This window comes from Lupinus angustifolius, chromosome LG08 (genome assembly GCF_001865875.1).
Source record: "Lupinus angustifolius cultivar Tanjil chromosome LG08, LupAngTanjil_v1.0, whole genome shotgun sequence".
Lineage (NCBI taxonomy): Eukaryota > Viridiplantae > Streptophyta > Magnoliopsida > Fabales > Fabaceae > Lupinus > Lupinus angustifolius.
This window is the reverse complement of record NC_032016.1, coordinates 14,695,208-14,713,962: the sequence shown is the minus strand read 5'-3', so window position 1 is coordinate 14,713,962 and position 18,755 is coordinate 14,695,208. Positions and strand designations below refer to the sequence as shown.

Below are 18,755 nucleotides of genomic sequence, written 5' to 3'. Positions count from 1 at the left end.
ATTTGGAGTTTTAACATTTTAAACCAATGAGTCAAAGTTGTCTCATATCGATATTATATTTTCCCACCAAATCCTATCTTCAAAAAATACTCCAAGATTACACAAATGTCACTGAGATTACACACGAATGTTATGAACCAAAAGGTGTAATCTAAGTATGCCTTGGAAGCATGTGTCTTAAAGTGTTGAAGAAGAGTTGGAAAGATGGGTCACCTTGTAATGGTTTTTTAAGTTTTTTTTCAAAAAAAATATATGTGTATAAACCGGCCGGTTTAGTCAAATACCGACCGGTTCACCGGTTTTTGACCGGTTTTGATACTTGGCCGATTCAACATCTGTACCGTACTGGTTAGGGGTCCGGTTCACCGGTTTTCTGGTTGAACCGACCGGTATGGTACAATTTTTACATCATTGACCAATATGGCTTATTTATACAAGAGAAAAGAATGAAAATAAAGCTTATAAAGCAAGTAACTAACATAAACCTAACTTGCTAATTTCTCACTTTATAACCAACTATCATCTTCCAAAATAACCTATCATATATCTTTAATACTCTATCTCTCATCCATTTCTTTTTTTATCCTATTTTTCTCATCTCTTTCTCTCTATCCATTTTCTCCTTTTAAACCAAAAAGAGCCTTAAGACATGCTTATCTCTCGTACCCATCTTGATTCCTAAAGTCTTGTCCAACCCAATTTTAGAAGATTTATGTCCAAAACTACAAAGACAAGAAATACATATTATAAAAATAATTAAAATATAAGTATTATATAAATAAATTTTATATTAATATATGATTATAATATAATATATTATTATTTTTTATTTAAATCTTGATTTTTATATACATATATTTACACATAGAGAGAATATATGTATGGGCAATATAAGAACTTTTTTACAATTAAATGCATCATTTGTCATATATATATATATATATATATATATATATATATATATTAATGAGTAAAAACTTATTTTGGTCTATCAAGATTTTTATGTGTATTAATTTGTTCATAAAAATATGATAAACAAAAAATGATCTATAAAAATAAACATGGATCAAACTAGTCATTTTTAGTATGTTTTATGATCATAATAGAGACTAATTTAATTTTTATTCTCGATATTTAATTTCAGTCCTGTTTTTTAAAAAAATTCGGGATCAAATTAGTACACATGAAAATTTATAAGGACTTAAATTAAGTATCTATTATTGACCCTTAAATATAAGTAATACATATAAATATTAAAAAACATATTGATTGTGTAAAAAATATTATACCAATAAGAAAATATTATACCAATAAGAAAATATTAAACTCACATATATAAGTATGTATATCAATAATCATAATTCAAACTCAGAAGCAACATAAATTTAAGCTCCTTTATCCACATAAAAAAATCATAAAATTTAATTAAATAAAAAAGATTCTATTAGATTTCTAAAAAGATCAAAAAATTAAATGTTCAATTCTTATAAGTAATACTTGTTGTAAGAGACAACACACTCTATCATAAATTAGTTTATTATCTATAGAGTGAATAGATACATTTAGTAGTCCTAAAATAAATTTTGAGTGAAATAAATAGTTCATTTTTTACTCAACCGAGATTACAAAGCCCTACCAGATGATTAAGAATTGGGCTTACTTGTGAATGTAGGAAGCTTGGGGCCGCAGAAAAGAGGCAAACTCCAAAGATTTTCTCAACCGAACAAAATAAAAATAAAAACAAAAACAAGAATAAAGAGAAACGATCAAAAGCATAGTAGAATTTAAAAAAAATATCATAACCTTGGTGTCGATAAAAATCGCTTAGATAAATATCCCCTTACGTTTTTTTTTCAGTATCGAAATTAGAAAATGGTATCCAAAAACCCAAACTCGCCTGAAGGCTTCTACCTTGATCCGAGTGGCGTGACCCTGCCGGGGCTCAACCCCTTCGCCTCCGTAACCGCCGTCGCATCTCCGGTGGATTCGGCGGCGATTTTGTCGGAGGACGCCGCCAAGAAGATCCGGAAGCCGTACACTATAACTAAGTCAAGGGAGAACTGGACTGAACCCGAACATGACAAGTTTCTCGAAGCTCTTCAGCTGTAACGTTCTTTTCTTTTCTCATCTTCTCATAATTTAGTTAATTTGTTTTATTGTGAAGTTGAGAAAATGGTTAGTTTTGATTAAACATGTGTGTTCCAATAATTAGTCATAAAAATGAAAAAAAAAAGGGATATGCTTAGAATTGTGTGTAAACTGTAAAGGTTTAAAATCTAGGGTTTCTATGATGAGTTTTGTGAGGGTAGGAATGAAGTTTTAAATTGTTGGAATGGGAAATGAGTAAATGGATGAATTGAATGGAGCCTGATAGAATGGATTTCAATTCATCCAATACCTCTATATTCTCTTTGAATTTGAGGATATGGAATGGAATTAGATAGAAACAACTCATTATTTACTCTACTACACTCCATTTCATCATAAAATATGAAATATCCAAAGCCTAAGCAAGGGTAAGGTGAATTTGTTCCATGATTCCATCCCATCATTAGATATCCAAGCATGGTGATTTTTGTTCTGAGTTAGCACAATGAAACAATCAATTTTACATGGAGACTAGCTGTATTGCTGGATTCCATTGCTGTTTGGGTGATGTTAATATGCTATTACTGCGGTCATTGTGTTATGAATTCTTATACATTCTACAAATTATGTTAGAATTATCTATATTTCTATGTAATTAATAAAAATTTTATAAGTTGATATTTTCTCTCTCATTATTTTAGTCCTTGATAGGGACTAAAGTGTCTAAAAAATTAGTCATAAAAATGCTAAAAAAGACTAATTTGAATCTTCGGGGGTGATATTTGGTTTTCCAATTTTTCAGGGACAAATTGGCACACAAATTTTTAGAGGCCTAAATTAGATCTTTACTCTTATTTTTTTCCCAGTAACCGACCCCACCTAGTGGGATAAAGACTTGGTTATTGTTTTTTAACTCTCATGTTTTCCCCTTGCCCAAAAAAGAGGGAAAATAGGGTCATTTAGACCCATTGCATTTTGTGACCACAACTGGAAAAAATAGAACAGAATAACATCTGAAACTAATAGGATTGAAGACCAATAAACTGGTTAATCTTATGCAGCATTTAGTATGTCATGAAGATTACCCTGGTTAGTACCTAGTGATCCGTGGTCACACCAAGAGTGCCTATATTTTGATAAGCTAAGTAGTCAATCCTGGATAGCGGAGTAGCTGACCCCAAAACGCTATATCAAGTAGCGGGATGGCCCCTATTGGGACACTCAAGGAACCATATAAGTAATTTATAATATGTACATATAAATAATCAAAATTAGGAAAATACACAAAAGTTAAAGACATTCAATTATAATTCATCATTTCTAACATTCAATTTCAATATAGCTACCAGCAAGGTGTTGGCCTAGTGGTGTAAGACTTCGCTAGATCTCCTGGATGACCAAAAGGTCAAGGGTTCGATTCATGGGAGCGACACTTGGTGGGAGGGGCAGTCACACACCCCGAAAGGGATTAGTTCCTTAACCAAAGGGTGAGGGATACCATTGGTAGTACCAAAAAAATTTCAATATAGCTAAAATAAATCTAAGCATTTTAAGACTTAAAAGTAAGTAAATAGAGTGTTTACAAGAAAAAATTGGGGAGTGGTTTGAACTCACCTGGATACAGAACACCCCCAAAAAAGTATTGTAGAATGGTTCAAAAATAGCTGTAACAGAGGACACCTAAAAAGAAAGTGGAGAATGTTCCAAAATAGCAGAAACACAGACCCACGAGGAAGAGCTTATCGACCCATAAAGAGCACACTACATACCCATCTCTAAACAAAACCAGTTGTATATAAAACATAACCCACCATCTAAACAAAATGCATGCATGCACCACATATAAATGACCAAAAAACATGGCGAATACCAAAAATAACATACCACGTAAGACAAATACAAAACACACCAAGAAATAATGATTTAAACACACTGCATTAGACAAAACACATTCTGGCACTTTCTTTAGATCTAGGTGACGAACAGACCCGACTTTGAACTTGGAACCCAATTGCAGACACAATGTTGGGCTCTCGTCCCAGTTATTGTGGCTGCGATGACTGCAACTCAGAACCACTCAACCACAATGCACCAGAAGAAAGCATGGTGGAGACTCCTTCAACAACAACACTACACACAATAGCAACACAAATAACTACCTAGATAACAAGTCTTCTCCTTGGGATTATAGTAGCGTAGTTAATATTTAATATATTATTTTATCACAATATAATGCAGAATGACCTAAAGCCTTGTTACCATTAATGCTTCTTACATTAATTTTGCTTGTTCATGCTAGGAGAATTACTTGTTGGGAAAATTATTATTAGAAAGAAGAAATAGAAAATACACTTTGGGAGGATAAGGGACCCTCCTAAAAACAGTAAATTATAAGAAACACAAGTTAGCCACAGTGGCTAGAAATTTGCAACAAAGCTTTGTAGTCTTTTTACAAATCAGTAATAACACTTCCCTTGAAAACATTTTTCATCCGTGGTACTGGTAGCAAATACAATACTATATTATTTGACAACAAAATTGAAGGTGAAGGGACACCCTTTAAAATATGGGCATTCGCCTTAAACCATATACACTTCAAATATGTTATTAAAAAATGAATCTTTTTTCTAGCTTGAGAATGTTGTAAACCATTGCAACTTACATTCCTATTGCGGAAAGCTTCATTGAATGAAAATAAAATTAATTCCTCACCCTAAGTGAAAGTTTCTGTTTCATATCGAGGCGTTTGATTTCCCCTTTGTTGTTCTCAGTGTTGTTACTTTGCTTCAGCCTTGCATTGTTTTTTCCCCTTCATCCAGGTTTGATCGTGACTGGAAAAAGATTGAAGCATTTGTTGGATCAAAGACAGCAATACAGGTAATTCCAACGGGAAAAGATCATTTCCTCGCAAGAAGTGCATCACTGTCTTAAATAATATGAAGTTTTCCTTTTTATCAATTTCTTTTCCGATGTCTTCGTACTTGGTACTTTGGGAGGGAAGTCAACAACAGTCATTGCAAGGAAAAGGGTATTCACTGGTAGATATCAGTTCATGGTGGTCTGTCATGTTCCATGTGAAGCTTATTAAATATTAATCAGTGGAAGCAAATCCGTGTTGTCAGAATCTGGTTTATATGTTTACAAAAAATTCATTGGTTGAAAAAAATACTTTATTGCAGTCAACAGGAAGCAGTGTTTATGGGTTGAGTACTTGAGTGTAGCTTAGTTGTCTTGAAGGATCTGAATGTAAAGGAATGTTTGGGTTGTTGCGGCTTTTGTTAATTTTTTATGCATTTTATTATTTCAAATTAATATGAATACCCTTGACTTAAAAATAATTTGTGCTGTTTAGATACGTAGCCATGCACAAAAGTACTTTTTGAAAGTTCAGAAAAGTGGGACGAATGAACATCTTCCTCCACCCAGACCTAAGAGAAAAGCTGCCCATCCTTATCCTCAGAAAGCTTCTAAAAATGGTCATAAACTTTCACCATATTTTCTTTCTTTGACAATTCAAATGCAGTTGTATCTAATACTTTGTAATTTATCTTTTGCAGCTCCTGTACTCCCACTAGTATCAGGACCTTTTGAATCTCCACCTACCTTGCTTGAGCCTGGATATATCCTGAAGCATGACTCCTCAGCAATGCTTAAAACTCCTATTATGAACACTGTGGTGCCTTCCTGGTCAAACACCACCGTGCAAGCAACTAATCTATCACATGGTACTGTTGCTACAAATTTCAGTGCCTTGAATTTTGCTTATATAATCCTTTAATTTAATTTATGAAAATAATTGTCTTAGTTTCTTAAAGATACTTGTCATCAAGAAAAAAAAGTAACTAACTACTTTCTTGGTTGCAACATTGTATGTGTTCTGCAGTGCCAAAAGTGAATAATTCTTGCAGTAGTAGTGAAAGCACTCTTAGAGTGTGGCCAGTTGGTGATTTTAACGGTCAAGGGAATGATAGCCATTCATTGAGAGGCAAGCCTTTAGTGGTTTTCCTTTATAATCTCAAGTTGTTATAAACTCTATTTGTGCTGATTGAGGCATATAATGTATATTACAGTGTGTATATGGTTGCTTTACCCATTTTCGTATCCACTATCCAAAAACAAAATTGTATAGGGTTAGGGTTAAAGGTAACTTTGGATCATGTCTTGGTTTTTTATCGCAATTTCTTTTAGATTTATCAATCTAATTAGGAGACAACATACTTTGACATTATTTATTATTCTTGGTTGAAGGAACCTCTCCAGCTCAATTGAAAACTCGAATACTATTCTAGTGAGAAATTAAGTTCTTTGGAAATAAATATTGATAATCAGTCTTATGTACCAAAATTTTCACTTGAGCTGTGATTTAACTGCAAGGTGGATGCATGTTCGCACATCTGAAAAACATATCTCAAGTAATTGTAAAAAGTACTGCATATCTCTGAGATTTTTTCAATGGTACCTTTAATAGATTTGATGCAATCCTGTATTCCTGTATCTTGAGTATGTTGTCACTGTAGTTTATTTATCAAATGGAAGCGATAGTCTGGTGTTTTTATTGTAGTTTCATGATTCCTTTCATTTAATTATAATCATATCTTGGAAACTTTTATAGTATTTATACAAATACAAATATACAATCTTCCAATTTGACTCTCATGCATAATCCAAATTTAAAATCCATGGTTATATATTCCTTAGTAACTTTTCTTTGTGATGCAAATTTCTTTTTTGTTATATTGTTGATTCTTTTATATTTGTTGTTGTCTCTATATTTTAGTTAACATTTTAATGATTCTTTTCTCTCTTTAATGCAGTTCTTCCAGATTTTACTCATGTATACAGCTTCATTGGCAGTGTATTTGATCCAAATGTAACTGGGCATTTGCAGAAACTAAACAAGATGGACCGTATAGATGTTGAGACAGTATGCTTCGATATATACTATGCTAGATTGTTTTGTAGTTGCATTTTAGCATATTATATTTCCATATGCTTTAAGGCTATGAGATTGCTACCCCTTAAGTTGAGTCAAGACATTAAAACTTCATTTGAACCTGTCTAACTATTGTGACTTGAATCTATTAGTCATTATATATATTAATTTTTGCTTCAGAACTACTTACCGATTTTATTGTTTCTATGACCTCCACTTTATTTAGGTGCTACTGTTGATGAGAAACCTGTCTATCAATTTAACTAGCCCTGATTTTGAGGATCATGTAAGTATTCATGTCACTGATCTTTAAAACTGCTATAGATATCAAATTTGTCACGATGAGTACATGCCTTTACTACTATAGTGAATCTTTTTTATCATCTCATCAAAGGAAACAAAAGGGAAAAGTACAAAAAGCGAATTCTTCGTGTTTGTAAAGTATTGTAATTTAGGAATTATTAATATTTATTACTAATTAATCACTTTTGGGCATGGTTGACTAGTTGAGTGCTTAATTGTTTCTAAAATTGTTCCTATCTATAAAACAAATGTTTGTAAAACTTCCTTTTTATATCTCAAATTCTGTTTATTTTAAAACCCAAGCTTCTTCCCCCTTTTATCAATTGAAAAAAAAAAGTTGCACCTTCCATCACAAGAAGAAAATATAAAGGATATATCACAACTGTTAGCCATTAATTCCTAAATTTCTTTCATTTCACTCTAAAATGGATTTTTCGATGAGATTAGAAAATTTCAATTGCTAGAAAATATTTCTCCACAGAGAAAACAGTAGTTCCTTGTTAAGTTGATAGGACTTTTCAGGTGCTAAAAGTTGTGTATGTTTTCATTAGTAATTATCAAATTCAAGGCAACCGACTGCTTTCTCTATAACATTGTATTTCTCATTCTATCATCTTTAACATTCTTGTTCATCTTGTATCTAAGCTGGGCTCCATCAATAAGCACAAGCATTCATAGAGTTTTTAGTTTTATGTATATGATATCGCAATCCATGTCTATCATTGCCTTCTTAAAACAGGTCGAAGCATTCAACAAAATGAATGTTCAAGAAATTATAATGAACTTTACATTTATGCTGGTCACTCTATTTACTATTGTGAATGTTGTGTAATCCATGCAGAGGAAGCTGCTTTCATCATATGAGGTTGAACCAGAGACAAATAACTATATCAATGCTGAAAGACCCCTTCCCAATGAACAGTTGAAGAGTGTTACTTAGATGGAGTAGAGGCCAAAAATGGCTTCAATTTTTAGCTATTTCGTGCAGGGGTTTCATGATATTGCATGGTGTGCTGAGATACCTTTGATAGCTAACAAGCTAAGAGGTAACAGTGATAGCCAACTATGATAGTACTTTAGTTTCGGGCTGTTGCTCATTACCTCATTAAGCAAAGCCTTGATTCTCTTCATTATTTTAATGTCCTGTATATGAATTATCTTATATAAAATAAAAAATAATGTATGACTGTACAGTTTTTCCTGGTTTTGTTTATATGTACAGTACCTTCAAATTTGTGTATTATGTTTATAGTTCAATGGGTGTGTGTTTGTGTTAGCATTGTGGGTTCATTATTCACTGTTCATGTTTTCCCTTGAATACTTCAGGCGCTGAATATGAAAATCAGATTAACAACTAAGGTTGGGATTGTGCAAAGAGACCAAAATTTTAATATAGATTGAAACACTAGTAGATGAACACCCTTTTTTAACATATGATTTGTTATTATTAGTAGTGATCTTGATTCCTCTATGAGCCCTGAGTATGATTGTAAACACCCAATTTTGACTGAGTAATTTGGTTTTCAAAAATATTGAGTTGAGTAAAATTTTGAAATAGAGAAAAGGCGGGAAAACTTGATAAGGAGTTGGGCCCCTTTGGCCCAACTAGATTAGGGTGAAATAAAGTTGTCGTTGGAAATCGGGCATAGCGTCTTTCAAATGCTATTTGTGGTCATGGATGTGGATTCCTCCTATACAATATTGTTTGGTAGACTGTGGATCCACGAGGTCGGGGCTGTATTGTCCACTTTGCATCAGGTGGTAAAATTCGTCCAGGATGGTATGGTGATCACAATACATGGAGAAGATGAAGTTTTGGTCTTGAAGCCTATCTCAGTGCCTTATGTAGAGAGTACTAGAGATGGTGATGACTTCTTGCATTGCTTTGAGGTGGTTGAGGATCAACATCGTCAAAGAAAAGGGTCACTTGCATGGAATAAATCAGGTAGTCACTCGAATCATGGTCAAAAATGGGTATGAGAAAGGAAAAGTCTTAGGCACACACCTACAAGGTGCTCAATTATTCGTATTAGTCTCCAAAAAGTTTGATAAATTCGGACTAGGATATGAAGCTTCACAAGAAGGGAAGAACAAGTGTCTAGGTCAAGGGAACAAGCACGATTGAGTGTTAGAGAGACATATCCATTATATCTCTGAATCATTCCCCAAGCTTGTTGGATTGATCTCACCAGATAACCTTATTGAGCCATACGTCTATCTTTCCATCAACTCTCTAGAAGAAGATAACCCACTTGGAACCAACGATATTCACATTGATGAGGACAAACACCCATGCATAATTGGCATTCTGAAAAAATTAGATGATATGGTTTCATTAAAGTATATTTTTGATTATGTTGTAATTCTGGTTTTTGAATTTGTTTGAAATTATGGTTATGTGACTTGAGACAATATCTTCATTAATTTGTATGGTTATTCATTGTTTCGCGTCATTAACCTATCTCTCACCATTATCACACTCATTTTCTTACTTTCTCCTGTATGAATTTGAATGTTTTGTCTCCCTTTCCATCTCCCAATGCTTCATGAATGAATACAGGTACCTAAATTTTGTAGAAAATCACCGAGTAATACGGTAATTGAAAATCTATCAATTAATTCGTTTGCGGCACTGAATGATGAACCCGTTGAGTCAGATGAAGAAGAGGAGGGCATGGAGGAATTTTTGAAGATGTTGGAGCATGTCGAAAGGGAGTATGTTGTGAACACTGAAGAACTGGATTTGATCAACATGGGGACCGAATAGGATAAAAAGGAGCTAAAAATGGTAGACAATCCATAACGCGTTGAAATGATAAATCTTTTCCGAAAGTATGTGGATGTATTTGCTTGGTCTTATAAGGACATGTCAGGGCTGAATACTAACATTAGATCCCTCTATATCCGGGTGTTGAGCCCAAGAAGCAAAAGTTGAGAAGGATGCGTCTCGACATGTCATTGAAGGTAAAATAAGAGGAGACAAAGCAGTTGGACTCCGATTTCATAGAAGTGCTTAGACATACTAAATGAGTTGCTAATGTGGTGATGGTACCCAAGATAGGAGGAAAACTGAGAATGTGTGTGGACTACAGAAATCTTAACAAGGCAAGCCTGAAAGATGATTTTCCCATCCCTCACATTGATGTGCTAGTCGACGGTGTAGCCAAGAGTCAGCGATTTCTTTCATGGACGGATATGCGGGGTACCATCCAATTGTGATGGATGTCGATGACAAGGCGAAAACCATGTTTATCGTTCCTTGGGGTACCTATTGCTATAGGGTCATGTCTTTTGGACTAAAGAATGTAGTGGCGACATATCAACGTGCTATGGTGGCCTATTTCATGATATGATGCACAAAGAAGTGGAGGTGTATGTAGATCATATAATCGTCAAGTCTAAATAGGGGGAAAATCATGTCATAGTCTTGAGAAAGTTGTTCAAAAGACTAAGAAAATATTAGATGAAGTTAAATCCCGATAAGTGCATATTTGGAGCATCTTTGGGGAACATGTTAGGATTTGTCATTGGCAGGGAAGGCATAAGGGTTGACCCCAAGAAGGTGGAAGCGATACAAGAGATGCCAACTCCAAAGACTGAGAATGAGGTGAGAAGTTTTCTAGGCATGTTGAATTATATTGCAAGATTTATTGCCAACCTAACTAGCATTTGTGAGCCCATGTTTAAGTTGTTGAAGAAGAATCAGCCGAGTAAGTGAGACGCAAATTGTCAAGAGGCTTTCGATAAAATAAAGGCTTACTTGGTAAATCCACTTGTCTTGTCACACCAGCACTAGGACGACCGTTGATCTTATACATGACGGTGTTATAAACTTCAATGGGTGCAATGTTTGGGCAGTATAGAGAGACGGGTAAAAAGGAGCAGTCAATCTACTATTTGAGCAAGAATTTTAATGAATGTGAATCCCGATACTCGACGATAGATAGGACTTGTTGTGCTTTAGTGTGGGCATCTAAAAGGCTCTGACAATACATGTTGTATTATACTACTTGTATCGTCTTCCGGGTGGATCCTTTGAGGTATATCTTTGAAAGCTCTCATGTTTCTCTGAGCATGATGAAATGACAGATGATGTTGTCTGAGTTCGATGTTAAGTACGTTACTTAGAAGTCTGTCAAAGGTGGAGCAATCGCAGATCAATTGGCAGAAAGCCCCATAGATGGAGAACACGAGGCACTGAATGAGTTCCTTGACGATGGAATATATGGGATAGATGAACAAGATGAGGATGTTTGGGAGATGTACTTTGATGGAGCAGTTAATATGCATGGGAGTGGTGTTGGGGCAGTAATCATCTCGCTAGTCGGTAAGCAGTACCCAGTGGCAATCAAGCTAGACTTTGAATGCACTAACAATATTGCCGAATATGAAGCACGCATCAATGGGCTTCTATTTTCATGTGAGATGAATGTCAAGAAGTTGAGGGTATTCGGGGACTCTACGCTTATCATTTACCAAGACAATGGCGAATGTCAAACTAAGGATTCAAAACTCATTCCATATAAAAAATACTTGTCTTCCTTAGCTAAGGAATTCGAAGAGATTTTCTTTTCCCATGTGACCCGAGACAAGAACCAGTTTGCGGATGCTCTAACAACTTTGGCTATGATGACTAAACTGGAAATACACGCTAATGTGCATCCAATTAGGGTGACTGCTCAAGATGAACCTTCTTATTGTTGTGCTAACTTAGAGGTTGATGGTGAACCTTGGTATCACGATATAAAGAGGTATATCCAACATAGAGAGTACCTAGAGGGGCAAGTAATGTGAATAAAAAGACGATTTGTCACCTCATAATGACCTTCTTCCTGAACGGTGTAGTGTTATACAAAAAGAATCATAATGGTACGCCCCTCAGATGTGTTGATACTAGGTAAATCTAGTTAATCATGACTGAAGTACATGAGGGGATCTGCAAAACTCATGCCAATGGTCACATAATGACAATAAAAATTCTGAGAAGTGGCTACTATTGGACCACTATGAAGGCAATACTCTATGGGTTACGTCAGGAAGTGCCAAAAATGTCAGGTGTACGCGAATAGAATCAATGCGCCCCTTTCCCATTATAGAGTATGGTCGCTCTGTGGTCTTTCTCAATGTGGGGAATTGATGTGATTAGGCCCATAAGCCCCAAGGCTTCCAACAGAGATCGTTTCATTCTGGTGGCCATCAACTATTTCACCAAGTGGGTAGAAGCTGCGTCACACAGTAGTATCACCCAAAACGTGTTCGTCACATTCCTTCGGAAAGAGATCAATTGCACATATGGGATCCTAGAAAGGATAATCACCAACAATGGTACTATTCTCAACGGTGGCAAAGTGAATAAGTTGTGCGACACATTCAAGATTAAGCATCACAATTCAACCACGTACATGCCTAAGATGAACGATGCAGTTGAAGCAGCAAACAAGAATGTCAAAAAGATAGTGGCCAAGATGGTGGAGAACTACAAAGATTGGCACAAAAAGTTACCATATGCTCTACATGCGTATTTCACCAATATTCGGTCAAGTACTAGGGCAACCCCATTCTCACTGGTGTACGAGATGGAAGCAGTTTCACCCATCGAAGTCAAAATCCCCTCGCTAAGAGTCTTGATGGAAGCGGAGCTTGAGGAGTCAGAATGGGTCAGGGCCATATGTGAGTAGTTGAATATGATTAAAGAGAAGAGGTTGGCGGCCATCTGCCATGGTCAATTATACCAAGGCAGGGTGACTAGAGCTTTTGACAAGAAGGTTTGTCCTAGAGAATTTGAGGCATGGGAGCTAGTGCTTAAAAAATAATCCCAAATCAGGAAGACGCTCGTGGAAAGTGGGCTCCGAACTATGAAGGTCTCTATATTATCAAGAATGCATTCTTGGGAGGAGCTATGGTCTTGCAAGACATAGATGACAACGTTCTACCTAGACTTGTGAACATAGACATAGTTAAAAGATTCTACGCCTAAAAAAATAATGATAAAAAGGGGACCCATTAGGTTGAAAACCCGAAAGAGCGACGTAAGCAAAAATTAGGGTACGAACAAAAAACATGTTAGGTTGAAAACCCGAAAGGGCGACCTAAGCAAAAGTTAAGGCAAATTAAAAAAGGCATTTCTCTTGCGGGTCTATCACACATGTGGCAAACCAAAACCATACTTGCGTTTGTACACCAAGACAGATCGTAGAAGTTGCGAGCAATGTAGAAAGGAATGAGAGTTCTTGGAGGAATCAAACAAACATGACACAATGGTCTAGTTATTCGGTTGTCGTGGGCGATTGATTGATGGATAAGCAGTTACCTTATACTGAGGCAAAAAAAAATTGCAAAAATTTTCTAACCGGAATTAGCATGTGTAGCGTATATACTCTCAAATCTCCCCGTGTATAACTCTTTGAATATCAATAGAAGAAAGTTCATCCATTTCCCTAATATACATATGTACATGCATGTTTACTTAGATAAATCTTAAGTTATGTAAATATGATATTCGAACTTCATGATCAAATAACTTTTATGATAATATGTTTCACTAGTGGTTTAGGATAATAAAACTCATCGAATCTTAAACCCGGTGTGTATGTCAATGGAGAAATGAATTGCTATGTCTTCTAGTGGTCGTGAGAGGAAATATCCCAAATAGATCTTGTGATCCTAGAAATTGGAAGAATTAAAACATGATCGATCTTGACTGGATTAGTTGTTGTCTGCCGCGGAAGTGTTATGGTTTCATATTCAAACCTCATGATGATGATTAAATCATTCACACATATTTAATCCATTATTCATGCATCATCACAAATATATTTGCATTACTCATGCATCATTGCATTCACACCATCATATACACGCATGGTCAAAAGTTTTGACCCCCTAGTGGTCTCATTTTATTTTTGACCCAGAGTTCCTCATTATCTGTGTGTTCTCGTTGTCTCTCTTTGCACCCGACCCCCTACTGGTCTTGTGTTGTACCTTGTGACCCCAGTTGTCTCATTTTATTTTCGACCCCGAGTTCCTCACTATCTGTATGTACCCGTGGTCTCTCTTTACACCCTACCCTAGTGATCTCACGTTGTGCCTTGTGACCCCGAGTGGTATCATTTTTTTCCGACCCAGAGTTCCTCATTATCCGTGCGTTCTCGTTATCTCTCTTTGCATCCGAGCCCCGATGGTCTCGTGTCGTGCCTTTTGACCCCATAGTGGTCTCGTCTTTGCACCAAACCTCATAGTGGTCTCGTGTCGTATCTTTGACCCCCAGTGGTCTCATTTATAGTGGTATAAAGCATCATCTTTGAAACTTTTCCCTTTATGTGTTACTTCCCACTCAAAATTTGGTTTTTTATCTTTACTTCATTCTCACAATGATAACTTTAGTAACTTTCATTATTTTTATTATCTAGTAAGAAGTAAGTAAAGAAGGACAACCAAAACCCAATTTTGACCGGGTTAATTTGGTTTTCAAAAAATATTCAGCTGAATAAAATTTTGGAATTGAGAAAAGGCGGGAAAACTTGAAAAGGAGTTGGGCACCTTTTTCCCAACAAGATTAGGGTTTCGAACCTAGTCTTACACCCTTATAAAACCTAAACATAGCAACTCATTAGGCATGTAATTCAACAAAGAAAAATTTGAAGAAAAAAGAGAGGCATAATCAGAGAAAAAACACAGCAAAAGGAGAAGGAAGACAATCACAAACGAGAAGAGGTTAAGAGGGACTCACTTGCTCCTTCTTCTACATACCCTTAACGCCCACCATTTCTTCTTTATTTTTGTAGTGTTGTTGTTTACTATGATATATGTGTTTGCCTCTCACTGAATTAAGAGTATTTGGGTTCTCATTCTTGCCTCACCTGGACTGTCACAAAACAAGGTGTAGCGGTGGCCAAGGAGGGTCGCACGTCTCCGGTGTCACAACCGACTGGCATGTACTATCCAAGGGTGACAAACCGTCACCCACGATCATGTCTGTCAGCCAGACCACCGCTGTTGGTGGTCACACCACTGGCGACGGCGGCGACATTCTACAGCCCAAACAGTGGTGGGTGAGTCTCCCCCTTAAAACCCTAAATCTCCAATTTAATAGCACCCTGAATTCCCAAGTCAGTTTTTACCTAAACCCCAAATTAATTTTATCCCTACTCCCAAATCAATTTTAAACCATATTCCTAAACCCCAATTTGGTTTTCTTTATTTTTATTACCTATTTATTCATTTTTTTAGGTTCTGTACGTTTGTTACTTAATTGTTACTTCTTGTATTTTTATTTATTATTGTGTGTATTGTGTTTTCTTTTATTTTATTTTATTTGTTTTTTATCATGTTTTTAATTATTTGTTTAATTAATAAAGTATATATACATAATGCAATAAAAATATATATATGTTTTAAATCGTAATGTGAGGTGAACTAGTGTTTTGTCGCGTTATCTTACATTGTTAATTCTTTTTAAATAAATTTTCTAAGCAGTATAAGATGACCTACTATAGGTTGTCTTGTCGCATTACCTTATTTTGTAAAATAAATTCAAATAAAATTTCAAAGCAATATGAGGTAACTCACTATAGGCCTAGTAGTTTGTCGCGTTACCTTATGTTGTAAATTCTTTTCAAACAAGATGAGGTAACCCATTATAGCCCTAATGTCTTGTCGCATGACCTTATGTTGTTAAAAAAATTCAAATAACTTTTAAAAGCAATAAGCGGTAACCAATATAATTTCGGTGCCTTGTCACGTTATCTTCTATTATAATTTTTTTCAAATAAAATTTTAAAACAATACGAGATAACCTACTATAGGCTTAATGCATTGTCACGTTACCTTATGTTGTGATTTTTTTTCAAATATCTTGAAGCAATAAGCGGTAACCCACTATAGGCACAATGCCTTGTCGCGTTACCTTCTGTTGTATTTTTTTAGAGCGATATGAAGTAACTCAGTATAGGCCTAGTTCCTTATCACGTTACTTATGTTATAAAATTTTATCAAATAATTTTTAAAAGCAATACGAGGTAACCCACTATAAACATTGTGTCTGATCACATTATTTTACTTTGTCAACTTTATGATAAAATAGAAATATTTCCACGGATCAACTATTTTTTTAAAAACTACGTAACCTTGATTTCTCTATTACGTCTAGAGATACGTGAGAGCAAGTGCATGTGAGTTACAATTTTTTTTGTAAAATGTCATTTTTTTTTGTTTTATTTCATTTAATAATATGAAAATAAGATTACTATTCTGAATGATTATTCATTTTATTAATCTAGATACTGATTTTTTACCATTAGTATGAGGTATCTAACACCTTCCTCATCTATAACTGACTTCCGAGTTCAAATTTTTATGTGTGAGCGAACCAATTTTATTTTCAAATTTTGATTTTTTCATGTTTTCCTTCTAGAAAAACATCAATGACGACTTCGTTACATTTATTTACATATTTCTCGTGTAACCAAAAAAGTGACCGTAGCCACAATGATGTGTGTCCTCATCACTACAAAGCTTGGTATTGGGATGTGTAAGCTACATAATCCAGTAATGGTGGAATATGTCAATTAATCCCATTTTGAAGGTAACTTATTGCCAAGAGTACTACTTCATTGAAAATGAAACTTACTATATAAAAACCTTTAACTAACAAAGCATAGAAGAGATCAAATTAATTAACAGAAAATATATTTGAAATGAATGTCTTCTTACTTCCTGATCATTTTCTTTTTCTAACTAACATATTTCTTAACAAAAGATAGTCTTTGTAGCATTAGAGCAAAGTTGGAAGTATAAAACATTGACAATTTTCATTCGATGCATATTGGCACAGTTCCACATCACAAAACAATGACAAAAATACTATTCATTTGATGTATAGGCACAGACGCATAGGACACAGTTCAATAAAACTAAAACTACAAAACAAAGACAAAAACGCTAAACTTAAAGACGCATCCACATCAATACAAAAATTATAACTAAAAGACCGACTCAGACACCATTAACAAGGATATCAACTAAAACGAAATATCACTAGACCCTTGTGCCCTTCAATCCACTTCTTCCATCTTACTCTCCTCTGCACCATCCTCTTCCAATGCAGGCATGTCAACATCATCCCCAACTGTTTCTTCCTCATCAATGCTAAGACCAAGCTTCAACATCCTATGGATCCTTGCAGCAAAGGTGTTTGGATCATCAAGGCTGAAACCAGAAGTCAATAGTGCTGTCTCAAACAGAAGCAATACAAGGTCCTTCACTGACTTATCATTCTTATCAGCTTCAGCCCTCTTCCTCAACTCCTCCATAATGCCATTTTCTGGGTTGATTTCCATGGTCTTCTTGCTGGACATGTAGCTGCCCATGCTGCTATCCCTCAATGCCTGAGCCTTCATGATCCTCTCCATGTTCGCAGTCCAACCGTACTCACCGGTCACTAAACAGCAGGGTGAATCAACAATTCTATCAGACACAACAACCTTCTCAACTTTGTCTCCCAGAATGTCCTTGATTGTCTTGCAGAGATCCTCAAATGACTTCTTTTTCTCCTCTTTCTTCTTTTTCTCTTCCTCTGTTTCATCATCCAACTTCAGTCCCTCCTTTGTAGCCGACACCAATTTCTTTCCATCATACTCCTTTAGTTGTCCAACAGCATACTCATCAATGGCATCCACCATGAACAGAACCTCATACCCCTTCTTCTTGAGCCTCTCCAAGAATGGAGAATTCTCCACAGCCTTTTTGCTCTCTCCAGTGATGTAGTAGATGTCTTTCTGACCCTCCTTCATTCTGGTAACATAGTCCTTCAAGCTAGTCAGCTCATCACCACTCTTTGTAGAGTGATATCTGAGCAAGTCAGACAATTTGGCTCTGTTCTGGCTATCCTCATGAATACCCAGCTTCAAATTCTTGGAGAAAGCATCATAGAACTTGTTATAATCTTCCTTATTCTCCGCAATCTCATTGAACATCTCAATGCACTTCTTCACAAGGTTCTTCCTGATCACCTTCAAGATCTTGTTCTGCTGCAACGTCTCCCGGGAAATGTTGAGTGGCAAGTCATCAGAGTCAACAACACCTTTGACAAATCCAAGCCACTCGGGTATTAGCTCCTCGCAGTTATCCATGATGAAAACCCTCCTAACATAAAGCTTGATGTTGTTCATCTTCTTCCTTGTGTCGAACAAATCAAAAGGCGCCCTTTTGGGAACAAACAGAATGGCCTTGAACTCAAGCTGACCCTCCACAGAGAAATGCTTCACTGCCAAATGGTCTTCCCAATCATTGGTGAGGCTTTTGTAAAATGAAGCATACTCATCTTTGGTTATTTCTTCGGGCTTTCGGAGCCAAATTGGTTTCTGCTTGTTGATGAGTTCCCACTCATGAGAAACCTCTTTAATCTTCTTCTTCTTCTTTGAATCTTTCTCCT

The 18,755-nt window shown here is 35.6% G+C and overlaps 2 protein-coding genes across 3 annotated transcripts in view; one reads left to right on the top strand and one right to left on the bottom strand.

Moving 5' to 3' along the window:
- LOC109355580 (protein REVEILLE 6-like) lies at positions 1,826-8,623 on the top strand. 2 transcript variants are annotated; one of them, XM_019598808.1, is made up of 8 exons: positions 1,826-2,105; positions 4,908-4,965; positions 5,441-5,564; positions 5,643-5,813; positions 5,972-6,073; positions 6,903-7,012; positions 7,248-7,307; positions 8,166-8,623. In XM_019598808.1, exons 1-8 carry the CDS (start codon positions 1,873-1,875, stop codon positions 8,262-8,264), a joined length of 957 nt encoding a protein of 318 aa, XP_019454353.1. In that variant the 5' UTR covers positions 1,826-1,872; the 3' UTR covers positions 8,265-8,623. The 2 variants fall into 2 exon arrangements, with proteins under 2 accessions (XP_019454353.1, XP_019454354.1); XM_019598809.1 differs by having other exon boundaries at positions 1,829-2,105; positions 5,646-5,813.
- The window catches only part of LOC109354866 (heat shock protein 83-like), a gene marked incomplete in the record, with an annotated part of 7,190 nt that continues 5,546 nt past the window's right edge, over positions 17,112-18,755 (bottom strand). The window contains 1 exon segment of the mRNA XM_019597654.1: positions 17,112-18,755. Coding sequence (XP_019453199.1) covers positions 17,377-18,755 — 1,379 coding nt within the window.

Coding starts and splice junctions, on each gene's coding strand:
- LOC109355580 (XM_019598808.1), top strand. CDS start 1,873: ATGGTATCCAAAAACCCAAACTCGCCTGAAGGCTTCTACCTTGATCCG. Junction 2,106..4,907: donor TTTCTCGAAGCTCTTCAGCT/GTAACGTTCTTT, acceptor CCCTTCATCCAG/GTTTGATCGTGACTGGAAAA. Junction 4,966..5,440: donor GATCAAAGACAGCAATACAG/GTAATTCCAACG, acceptor TGTGCTGTTTAG/ATACGTAGCCATGCACAAAA.